This window comes from Corapipo altera, unplaced genomic scaffold (assembly GCF_003945725.1).
Source record: "Corapipo altera isolate COAL_440 unplaced genomic scaffold, ASM394572v1 1, whole genome shotgun sequence".
NCBI lineage: Eukaryota > Metazoa > Chordata > Aves > Passeriformes > Pipridae > Corapipo > Corapipo altera.
In genome coordinates this window covers 4,918,905-4,931,673 of record NW_020884873.1, presented here as the reverse complement: position 1 = coordinate 4,931,673, position 12,769 = coordinate 4,918,905, and the positions used below count along the sequence as shown (strand labels likewise).

At 40.1% G+C, this 12,769-nt stretch overlaps 1 protein-coding gene across 5 annotated transcripts in view; it reads right to left on the bottom strand.

Moving 5' to 3' along the window:
* The window catches only part of MICAL3 (microtubule associated monooxygenase, calponin and LIM domain containing 3), a 168,180-nt gene that overhangs the window by 58,849 nt on the left and 96,562 nt on the right, over positions 1-12,769 (bottom strand). For all 5 annotated transcript variants that reach the window (XM_027665712.1, XM_027665685.1, XM_027665694.1 and 2 more), the window contains 2 exons: positions 12,659-12,747; positions 11,459-11,546 (listed from right to left, as the gene is read on the bottom strand). In XM_027665712.1, the coding sequence (XP_027521513.1) occupies positions 11,459-11,546; positions 12,659-12,747 (177 nt within the window). The remainder of the gene's footprint in view (positions 1-11,458; positions 11,547-12,658; positions 12,748-12,769) is intronic.

The window sequence follows — 12,769 nt, the reverse complement described above, 5'->3', positions numbered from 1 at the left end:
CAGCTCTATCATATGTTGCCTGGCCTCATTTCCATTCCCTGAAAGAAGCTGAGTGTGGGAAGGCTGAAGAGCACTGAAGAATAATCTGGCTAAAGATAACATTATTTTGCAGGCAAAAATTTTGTCCTGGAAGCTATTCAACTCGTTACCTCAAAGAACCACATATATATTTTAACATTCACCATGACCTTCTTCCTGAGTGAAGTACTCTCTTTATTTTTGTTAAGTAACTTAGAAATTAATATTTAAGACCGATTGTCCAGTTATAATCCAAACAATAATCCCTTTTATGCTGTTACAAAGAAAGCCTCTATCTTTTCTACTAGGTAAGACTTGGCTCAGTTTATTCACTGTGGCATCTATTTCTTGCCACTTGTATGCAGCAGCCCTATGGAATCTCTCATCTCAGTGGGAGGGATCAGACAGGCGATTCCCACTGTGCAAGTAACACAAAGCTGAAACAAGGATTATTTCCACCTATAAGCAGCAGTGGAATCTTCACTGGCAAGTGCTTCAGGCACATGGCTCAAATCACAGAAGGCAAAGGCAGGGAGTGGGAGGATGAAGAACTGCCCACTGCAGGAGGTCAGGTTCCAGAAGATTTAAGGTGCACGAGTCAATGGGAATTCTGAGGGAACTGACAGAAGAAGCAGCTAAGCCACTTCCTGAGAAGTTGTGGCAGTCTGGTAAAAATCCCACTAACTGGAAAAAAAGGAAACAATTTTTATAAAGGGGAAAAAGGAACACCTGGGGAACTACAGGCTGACAATTCTCCTCTCAGTGTCCAGTAAGATCATGGAGCAGATCCTCCTCGAAATGATGCTAAGGCACATGGAAAGTAAGAAGGTGATTGGTGACAGCCAGTATGGCTTCACTAAAGGGAAGTTGTGCCTTAGAAGTCTGGGGGCCTCCTACAATGGGATTACAGAGTTGGTGGGTAAGAGCAACTGATGTCACCTACCAGGGCTTGGTGCAAAGCGTGTGACACTGTCCTGCGTGACACCCTTGTCTCTAAACTGGCCAGACATGGATTTGACAGATGGACCAACTGGTGAATAAGTAAATGGTTGAAATGTTGCACTCAGGAGTTGTGGCCAACAGCTCCGTGTCCAAGTGGAGAGCAGTGATGAGTGTTGTTCCTTGGGGGCTGGTGCTGCTTAACATCTTTGTCATCGACCTGGTGACAAACCCTCAGCACGTTTGCCAACAACACCGAGCTGTGCAGAGCTGTTGGTGTTCCTACCCATGGCAAAGGGTATGGGTGAATTTTAAGGTCCCTTCCAACCCAAACTCTTCTACGACTCATTCTATGAATCTTTCAATACAAATATTGCCTATTTTTTAAAGAAACTGCTACTTACAGTTCCACCTTGGATCAAGGATGATATTTTGATCATTAAAGAGCAACCAATCTGGATTTGAAAATTTTATAACATATAATAAAAATGTAGAATGCAATATTTGCAGTTTCCTGTTCAAACTGTGATCAGATTCAAAATACCACTTGTGAATAGCTATCTTCTTTCAACTACTGAGTTAACAACCAGGGTCTCTTCCGTGGCAATGTACAACAGATTTCCATAATTACTAGATCTCAGAATATATTTAGATACCAACCACATCCTTACTTAATTTCTATCATTTGTGCTGAAAATGGAACAGGCTGAAATGCTGGGCTGGCAGTTACAGGAAAATATACTGGGGAATACTTGCCCTAAGAAAAAGGCCCACATACTCCAAAAAACTTCAACATCTGCTCTCTCATTCTGTCACATACTTGTCTATTATCTACATTTATCCCACATACTCTTCTGTAACAACTGAATCTTCCAAGCAATCCAGAGCTTCACAGCTTCATGGGAATTCCTCCTGAAACTAAGAAAACTCTTGTACAGATACATAGCTAATTATATTTACAAAATCTCACACACTTCCAGAAAGAAAGCTTCCAAAAGACTCATTACTGATTAAAAATAATTTACACACCAGTTCTGATGTTTTAAATCACCGAGTTACCCAAGCCTAAAAGTATTTGAAACATCTCTTGGGTAAAAAATTCCTATTTTTAAACACTTCTGCCAGCAAGCCATCACATAAAACTTCTATAACAGCAGAAAGGACAGTTATGAAATTTTCCTAAAAAAGCAAGCAGAGCCTTCTGCGATGACAGCAAACATAAGAAATGTCAGACTAAACATACATTTTTGAGAGAAGATGTAAGCAACTAAGCAGAGCACAGAAGTGCCATCTCATCCTTAAAGAGTATCTGCCCAGTTTTGTTTGGAAAGCCTTAGCCTAAGCTAAACTCTACATCGCCAGGATCAGCTCTGCAACCACTACTCCACCTTCTTCCATAAACAGACTTCATAGAAGCAGGAGAATAGCTTTGATGTTGACTCTGGATTATCTGTTCCTTCCCCTGAGATTATTTCTATTTGTTTTGGTTTTGTGGTTTTTTGTTTTGTTAGTTTTGGCTGTTGGTTTTGTTTGGTTGGTTTGGTTTTTCCTTTTGTTTTGTTTGGTTGGTTTTCTCCCCTTACTTCTCCTTGCACTTTAAGATGCATTAGCAACTGCACATCTTAACATATTATGCTGCTGATCACAAGCAGGTGGCAAAACTAAAACTGCCTTGGTTTAATTTGCATAGAAGTGAACAGACATTTATTCGCTCACTTCATTATTTTAAAAGTACCTTCTTATACTTTTTCATGACTGTTAAAGAGCATTAGAGGAAGAGATCTGTGTGAAGCAGCTACAATTCTGCCATACCAGATGAAGAAGGGTAACATGTCTGAAATATAAAACCAGTTGTACACAGGAGGTATTCTACACTACCCTACTGATGGGTGTTGCAAAGGAAACCAGTCCATGGCAACATGATTCTTGGAAAATCTGTTATCAAACTATATCTGATGAAGCAAGCTGTTTTGGGATGCATGGTGGAAAATATCTTAGTAGTCTCAAAATCTCATTTCTTATTATGAAGTTTTCAAATCCCTGTAAAAGCTACTTCAGTCCATCTTCAGTGTAAGTCATGGTTTTTGAGGAAACAAAATATCCACATTGCCAACAGACTCTTGCGCATTTGTGAATGGCCCATTATCTCAGAGTTTTAAAGTGACTGATACACTAATTAAACCTTGTTTTTAAAAATTGTCTTTAATATATTACTCCTTAACAGTGAATTTCAGTCCTTCAGTTTCAGTTCTGGAATAAATTGTTGGATATTAGCTAATGGCCACCTAGGATTTTCTGTGGATAATTTTTTTGAGGATGTTAAGTGAGAATGTTAGCTGCAAAAAAAGTACGATACCTCTTTTTCTGTGTGATAAAGACATATTTCATCTATTCTCCAAGCTCTACAAATTCAAAATAATACTCAGAAGTGACAGATGCAATGAAAGGACAAATCCATGTAATTCAAGATCCCAGGATAGCATATTCAGAAAAATCCATGTGTTCTCTTTACAGAGCTACAGGCAAAGAAGCACATAAAGTCAGCAAGAACATGGCCCAGTACAAATCATCTACCTTTCTTTCTCGTTTTCAGGTCATTTTATTTGCCAACAAAGGTTGAAAGGAGTGAAATTTGACACAGTGTTACTTGGGACTTTATTTACAGAATAAGTTTTCCTCTAGAGTAAATCATTTTAAGGTAAGTCTTGGAAAGGGAGAAAGAAGGAACAGTGACGGTGAACGGGGAAGACTGTTAGAAAAAGGTTCAGGTTTGTTTCACAAACAAAACCAGGATGCCTATACAAAAAGCAATTTTTCAGTGTCAGGGCCATGGAAGGAGTTTCCAAGGCAGCATCCCTCTTCTAACCAGTGGGGCAGGATACAGAGTTCAACTCTTTTCACAGACATTAGTAAGAGAACACTGGAAGCCAGGAGACTAGAGGAGAACCAGAGCCACAGAAACAGAAGAAAATGAGCTGAGAAGTGTCTCTCCCATCACACATATACTTTGTTTCTCCATCTGAAAACAATGTTTCCTCTACTGGTACAGCAAGGAACTCTGATTTCAACTTGGACAGGGAAGAACTCTGGAAATGCACCTCCCTTCATACTTCCCCTCCCCCTTTCTTCTTAATTCATGAAGCAAACATTTGATTTCTGAAGAGTGTATATGTAGCTGGTAACAGCCTTCCTGACACAGAACAGTGGAGGCTGTTCTAGTGGTGCATCACAAAATGACATTTCTAGTTCATGCACCAGGACACAGAGTTTTATGCTGAATGCTGATGGCTCCTTCTCAGAACTGAAGGCCTATTTTAGCCTCAAAACTGGGACTGCTAATCACAGTAAAGGAAAATTAAAGGCAATTTCAAAGGTGTAAAGCAATTACCTTCCTCCAAAGAAGGAAATCTTACATATAACAGAACCGGTTTGTGGTTGCAGTTTTGTGAGCTATCATTTAAGTGTAACTGCTCCAGCCAAACACTGTTCATAATTAGACTCTCCAAAGTCATCTCCTATTACAAGCTTTTCATTGCCAAAGGTGCAGTACGAAGCATGAGAAGCATGCAAGACACAGAACGAGTCCCTAACGTAGACTAATCCAATGTATTTTTGAGAATAGGAAAACACAGCTCAAAACTATGATCCAGCTCTGTCTGTCATGGTGAGAACGTCACAGAATAGTCTCTTAATGGTCTTGAGGAATGGAGGTCACCTCCTCATGTGCAGTTCTCCTGAGAAAAGACAACAGTCCAGCTAGAACGTGAGATGGAGGATTTGGCTACAAGGCTCTGTATTTACTCATTTTGTGCCTTTCCATCACACCAAAACATCCCAGCATCGCAGCAGAAGCTGTACCAAGAGGAGGAACCAACCCCTGTCAAGAGCCTCACCTGTCACACTGTGTCTCCCTGTTCCTGAGCACCGACTTGGGCTCACCCATGGTTGTCACTGCCTTGCTGACAGTGTGACAAGGACCTCTGGCCTGCAGCAAGGCACACAAAACCACCTCCCAAATAAACCAAAAATCTGCCAAGCTGCAACACTGAGAGCACATCTATCCAAAGTCAGCTCTGCCAAAGCAGTAGGATACTTAGCACAGGGGTCCTTAGCAGGTTTTCTACAGCAACATGTCATGCTGGCTGTGCAGTGTGTGCCCTGCACTCTGAGCAAACCACAACATAACAGCAAAATTAAAAATAAACGAACAAAAAAACACCGACAGAAAAAGCCTGAAGAGTAGTACTTTGCAGTGACAGACAGCACGTGCCATGGAGCTCCCCAGATGTCTTATATTTAAGCTTGCTAGGTCTATTCATTCCACTTTCCCCCAACTCTGTATCCCCTGCAGCATCCCTCACCTGGAACCAGTGGAGGGAGAAGGGGGAGGGCAAAGAAAAACTCAGAAACCTGAAGTTTGTTTGGAATTTATTCCCTTGAACATTTCACACAGTTGAACAAAAAATATCTCAATTTCACAGCAACAGGAAAACCACGTGTTACATAATTCAAAGAGACACACACACCCAAAACAAAAACAGGTTGAAAACAACTGCATAAATCAAAATCTTCAAAGGGACTTCAATGGAGACATGAAGCCTTTCTGAGCACTAATTATCTCACTTGAACTTATCTGTCATCAAGCTTATTTTATGCACATCCCCTCCTTTTCTCTGAGGGAAACAATCTCAAATGGTCATTACTCAGATTACACTTTCCAAAAAAAGACATTTTAATTCTGCAATTAAAAAAAAAAATATCCAACTCCTTCACACCAACTTAGTACTATTTTTCTAAGACACAAAAACATTCAACAAATCTCTGAAAGTGCCCAGAAAAATTCATATCACCCTTCAGAATATACACATACAACAAATATTCCAGTGGCACAAGTCTACAGGTCTGAAAGCTAAAGCTCTCTCTAAAGAGAGAGAGAGAGAGGTGGAGTTGGGAGCCCAGTTACTCCCAAGAAAGAGTGTTCTTAGCAGGATCCAGCCATGAGCACAAACTCAGCACATTGCTATTTTGTATATATCCTTCTCAGTCCCCAAAATGTTTTCTCAGGATTTTTCAGTGAAATTCTATTAGATCAGCTGCATACTCCACTCTTAAAAACAAACAACCTTTCCATTGTGCCTTTTCCTTTCCAAATTTTCTGGGCTTCAAATTGCTTTAGCATTCTCCTTTCCTTTATGCCAAAGCCTCCCAAATCCTGATAAGAACACTGAAAAGGAACATGATGGACTGGGAACAGTCAAGCATTTATCCCAACAGAGATTCCTGGTTTGTTATTGAGCAATGATTCACTGGGCACTGAACCTTGGTTCTAATCGGGCAACTCACACACTCTCTCCTCAGCTTCCAAAAATACAGGGTCTGGTTTTAAGTTTATATTTTAAATGTTCCAGAGAGAAATAAATCTTCCATCAGATCTCTTGGCAGTTGTATGATACCCCATAAAAGGGTTCAGTATCACGTGCCATGTCCTGCAAAACACACCACCATGGCTCCTCCAAACAGAACAGACAACATCCAAGGCACACTAGTAGAGGAAACATCTTTCCTCCCAATTTGGTGGTGCATCCTGAAATATGCACCTCCTTTTTTCCTTTTTCTTTTTTTTTTTTTTTCTCTCCAGGAGGTGGAAGGGTGTGTTTGTAATGGATGTGTTTGTAAATGTTCAGTGGTTTAAAATAAAGGCACCACAAACAGAATGCAATGTCACAGAATTAGTTTGCTGCTATCTTCTGTAATTTAATGTTTAAACCAGACCAAATTAAAACAAGAACAAACCCCAAATCTGAATAATAATGAAGTGGCAAAGAAGAGGATTGCATGAAGATGTTTGTTTGCACAGCAAACAGTATTGCTTCGAGTTAAATCATTTTCACAAGTAAGACATGTTTAATGCAAGCAGAATTGTAAAGAGGCAATGATTCTAGACAATAGAGGCAATGTTTATGAACAAAGCTTATTTCTAAACAGAAATATATACAAAATATATTTGTAATTCATTAGATGTAAAAATAGAATTGTGTGCAAATAATATTGAATGCAGTCATAAAGACTCCTTTTGCACTTTTGTAAATGTGGCTCCCATAATTTACCTCAAGTGACATGCCATTTAGGGGAAGCAGCCATTCTTTTCTAGCTCTCCAAGTTGGCAACAGAACTTCCTCATATGTATTGCTTGCTCTATACAACAGATTACTTTAAGAGTCTACAGTGAAGGGCTTTGCTCTGAATATTTCTCCCTGAAAACACTTAAGGCACACCCACTTTTCAGACTGCATACCTATATCACATCCATAGTTTTGTGATGTTAAAGCAGAAGGCCTAGTACCTCTACTTTGTACTGCACTTTTCAGATTTGCATTCTATGGCTTACATTTGGCTTCTTAAATCTTTCACAGGTCAAGTAACTACGGCAAAGAACTCATGACTTGCCTTTTATTGCTGAACATTTTGAAGTGTTTCCTTTATGAACTTCCTATTGCTGACAGGGATGGAAATGCACTGCTTTGAGAACATGAGTTAGAAATGGGAAACATCTTATGACAAAACATCACTGGCTAAAGTCACCCCAAGGAGCACATCATAAAGTTGATAGGGGTAAAGACTGTTCCAAGTCCATCTGTCAAGAAAGAGCTGAAAGTTCAGAAATATGTTCTTACAGACCTTTAGAACAAACAGAACAGCATTTGCATTAAAAGCACATAAAAACCATATAAAGTACTGTAAATAATATTAAAAAAAAAAATCCAAGACACAGCAGTTACAGATTATCAAAGGGAGAGACAGTTGAAAAGCAAAAAGTTGTTTGTTGGGTTTTTTTTTCCTCTTGGCAATAGCAGCAGTTTTGGCACAAAGGCAAATGCAGAAGATAGAGAGAAACAGGCAGATAGGGTACAGAGAAAGTTACAGAATCTACATCAAGCATGCCACAGTTCAGCAGGACCAAAAGCACAGTAACAGCCTTCCCCAACTTCCCTTTCCCAGAGAGAATGGCATCCATTGCTCAAAAGCTTGTTGCCACTTCCCAGACTGAAGGGGTAAGAGCCAGTTTGACCATAACCTCCCTAGGAACATCCCTTGGAATCACCACACCAGAAGCCACACAGGCTCTCTGGCAAACCAGACAAAGCCTTCACAAAAAGGGTGATTCTGGTTGACTGCTAAACAAACCTCAACTTGCTCATCACAGATTGTGCCCTGCAACTATCTCTGTTACAGAACAAGGGACAGACAAAACACAACAAATGCCACCCACGGTGAGGGACTGACATCCTTAGCAAAGTTAATACATGCCAATCAGGTTAGTAACACACCACAAGAAAGGGCTTGTTGTGACCAATTTTGACCAATCTCACCTCATCTGACCAAACCTGCTGAATGCTAATTTGTGGTTGAATATATTTTAAGCATTAAGCCACCTAAAAAGGAGGCCAGATTTGGCGGCAAAGCAAAGGAGGCAGTGAGTGTAGGGAAAGAACTCATGCAATTTATATCCATCTGGGATTCCATGACAACTAAAAAGCAGGCCTTGCACGAGTTACCATAAAGCTCACTGAAACAATCACTGTTGCTAACTCAGGGCTGAATTTAATTCAGAGGTATAAGAGTTAAAAATGGCTGGTTTTTTGTCTTGCATATTCTGTAATTGATGTTACTGCTGTACACCTTCCTTTTGCCTTCTAAGCTATCATCTCCATCAAATATCAAAGCAGTTCACATTACATGTTTTTCTTCTTTAACTTAATGCTTTTAGAGGCAAGTCACTCTCCACATCAAGATCTACCTCACTACTGAAGACTGGTTCAGACCTCAGGGTTCGAAATTGTTATTGCCAAATTCCATTTGGTGGCACTTGCCCTAAAGGAGGCAAAACATTTTCAGATATATGACCTGTACTGGATTAGTCTACCAGACAGGTGAAGTGGAGCCTTGGAAACAGAGCTCTGTCTCTGTCTCCATCTCAGACAGGTTTTTGCTCGAGGTATTTGTCTACTCTACGGTGAAAGCAGAATGTCTGTAGTCTCTCAAAACAGACAATTTATTAAACTGCAAGAAGTCATATACACAAATAGTTCAAATTCAGGAGTTACACTGAGATATGATCTTATAGGGTCCTTTTGATTATTCAGGAATAATGTCCTGTTCTTCCACTGTATTAGCAAGCTTGGTAATTCAAAAGGGTTTGTTTTGTTTTTTCAAACCATACATAACTGTAAACATATCACAGGTTTCTTGACCTACATACCCAGCAAGAACAGGAGCTACAGGACATAACTGTTACACCTGCCTTTAATAACACGGTGACTTGTTTTTAAAGTATATTGCATTCAGCTTCCTCCTGCTTCTTAACCACTGTTAGGTCAGTAGTTTTAAGATATACTTAAAACCTACTGCATGAATTAAACAAAATCTCAGCCCCTATTGGCATTTCTTTTGCACAGTAGAGGCACTGCTCACCTCTCCTACCACTAAATGTTATTTCTGTCATGCACACACAAGAATGCACCACGATAGGCTACCTGAAAGATGACCCAGCTAAGCTGAGTGTGTCCTAATGCACTTTGGGCACTGCAAGAGGCAAAGCTATACAAGGTCCAAAAGCTCTAAACATTATGCTAGCTATACACTGCTTTAAAAAAGCAGAAAGCAAACAAGAAGGAGCCCTAGATTTCAAGTTTTGCTGTTAGACAAAACGGTGTCTTTTCCATCTTATTCCCCTGGAAGTACTACAGTGCTGCTACAGGATTGTGCCACTGCCACATAAGGAGAGATGGGAGCATCTGATTTAGGGCTGATTTACATCTCATTTATATAAGTTTATTGCAAACTATGGTCTATTGTTTGCTCTACTTAGTGATCACTTAGGTGCTATGTACTGAATGTTCCTTTGTAAAAGTAACTAAATTTGATCAGTTGGAAGGACTAAATCAGAGGAAGGAGACTTTCTGCCAGCAGCTGCTTTGATAAACTAATTATAAATGTCACTAAAATCTCCTCCTTCCAATTCTCATCACCAGTAGCTTCACTCCCTAAACGACCTTATTCTCACATCAGATTCCCTGCGCACCAATAAATATTTTTTCCATTCATCTTAAAGAGTATGTTCCAGCTTAAAAAAAAAAAAATCACTTTCAGAGAAAACAATTTGAAGTCTATCCAGTTGTACAAAAAATGCTGTAGTTAGCAGACCTTTTAATTTCACAAATGGCATTCTTCTCTACCTTTTCCCTTTTCTCACTTTTGCCATATGGAAACTCCACACACACAAAAGAGGAAACCTTGAAAGTAACTACACTTCAAGAATCAACTGCACACACTAGGAATAAATTTCTGCCAGATTGCATTCCGCTACAATCTTAGAAACACTTGTAAGAATAATATATAAAGACAAAGAAAAACATGATTTTTATTTGCCTCTGGGTTGTTAAGGTCTTTTCCCAACTGGCACTATGAAAGCATTCTTTTCTCAAAGTATTGCTCTAAGTATGTTCTCTCCTAAAAGCAGCAGATTTAGTTTATCCATAGTGTTCTGGAACAAATACTAGAAATCAAATCTCTTCCTTTTTCTGACATCGCTAAATGAGCACTTAGGGGCTGGGCAAACGAGCATTTGTAGCACAGACACTTCTCTCATGTTAGAAGGAATTAGAATTCCAAGTTAAAAGGCAAAACTACTTCACAGAAAGACACACGCATTCACCGCCCCGTTTCCAAAGCCACGGCCGGGAGCAGCACAGACACTGGCAGTGAGGGAAGAGCACCATGACCTGCCCGCACCATGAAATTCAAGGGGTTTAAGGAATCCAATCCCATTAGCTGTCAGACACCCAGAATTCCAAAGGAGACACAATCTAGAGATAATGGGATCTTTCCCATTCAAGTACCAGATTAATGAAGAGAAGCTTGGGAGAACAAGAAACCACACCCAGAATTCTGGCAAACACAGAAATCCAGTTTGTGACCCATTCCAGTGCTTCAGCAAAACTTTTAACTTCATTAACATTTTGCCGCATACATTACAGTGATTTTATCTGGGCCCACTCAGAGGAGACTCTCAACTGAGCATCTGTGTTTTCCTGGAATTCTTTTGAATAATGCCCTTGAAAGGACTGAGAACATCTAGGCCCCAAAGCCACAGTGCAAAATAACATATTGAGATTTTTCACGTAACACACAAAATTCACATGGCACCGCAAAAAACCACACGAGTTACACAGCTCAGAACTGGGTCACGTTAATTCTTACTGGTCAGCAGGCTGCCCACAGAATTCCCCTAGGATCTGCACGAGAACTTCTGACTGGACATAGAGAAAGGGAACCCCAAAAGCCATCAGCTGACACATGAAAAAGGAGTCCAGAGGGTTCTGGGCTACCTGGTGCCCAATCGAGGAGACTGTGCTTTGCAGGCGCTGGCTTGCCAGCCTAACTCTGCCCAAGAGGCCGAGCGAGTACTGCACCACCCTGCTAAAGAAGGAAGCGGAGCTACCTGGGGCCCTCTCTGCTGAGGCGGGGATGGTGTTTGCCCGTCCGTTTCCATCACTCGCCATGGCGTCCTGCAGAGGTCCCTTGTTGTCCTGGAAGAACGTGGGGGAAGTTAAATTCATGTTAGAATTGAAAATGTTACACGTACTGAACATGCTGAACTAGGAAAGCATCTCGCAGTTGTGATACCCCACGTAACCATAGCACAAGGTCTGAACCAAGTATGTTCCTTCTCAATTTATGGCTTTATTAAAGCTCCGAAAACCAAGCTGGATATCCAAGAAAGTCAAAGCAGTAAGATCCCTGAAGTCTGCTCTTCTGGGAAATAAAACAAGTACCGTTTTTAGTCTTTATTTTTGGCAGGAGGTACGGCACATATGTTGGGATGGTTCCATTATCCTTCCGTAAAGGAGGAGTACAGCTTCAGCTTGTACTAATAAAAACTGAGAAACAGGCACAAAGACAGGCACCAGCACTATTATGAAGGAAAATATAATCTAAGGGAGAAGGTCAGTTTGCAGCATACAAGCTAAACAGAACTTGTTAAGAGACCAGCATGCAGCTTGCTCAGTGTAAAAATACTGAAAAGGGTTTCCAGGAGAAAAATTAAGTGCCTTGGGTTGCAATGACAAAAGCTGAGAGACTTTTCTGTAATACACAGTGTGTCTTCATCCCGTATTTAAAGCACAAATGCTTCCACTATGATAGCATAGGAAAAGGGATATCCCTCCTTTTCACACAGGTTCCCATTAACACAAAGAAAACCTTCAGAAATGAAGGTAAGTGATCTTCATAGCTTATGCAAGTGGGGTAGAACTTTATGTTTCAAAGGAAAAGCAAACAATTTGTTTCATCTTAAGAAAAAACATGGAGAAACAAAGCAAAACCAGAACTGGTAACACTATTCATATAAGTCTCTGCATGGACTAAGAACTTCAGCTGATAAGAAAACAAATCAAAATTCTGTTTTGAATGGGATAGTACATAATTTTATAATAAATACCATGAAAAAAGAAGCAGTAAGTAGAGGAAGTGCTTTTAAATAATATTTGTAGAACTGTAAGCTTTCACAATATAAAAAAGCAACTAAATGCACTCTGAATTCTTCTACTTAAAAAATCCCACCAACACATCCTATGTACTTTCTCAATGTTAAGAATCAAAATCTATTAACACGACATGTTAAATGAAAATAACGAGTTACCTTTCCTGACAGAGGACCCACTGCTGGCCTCTTTCTTTGAGCATAACCAGAGAGCCGGTAACAGTAGTGAGGCTTACAGTAGAATTTACCTGCAGATAAAACACAAATGAT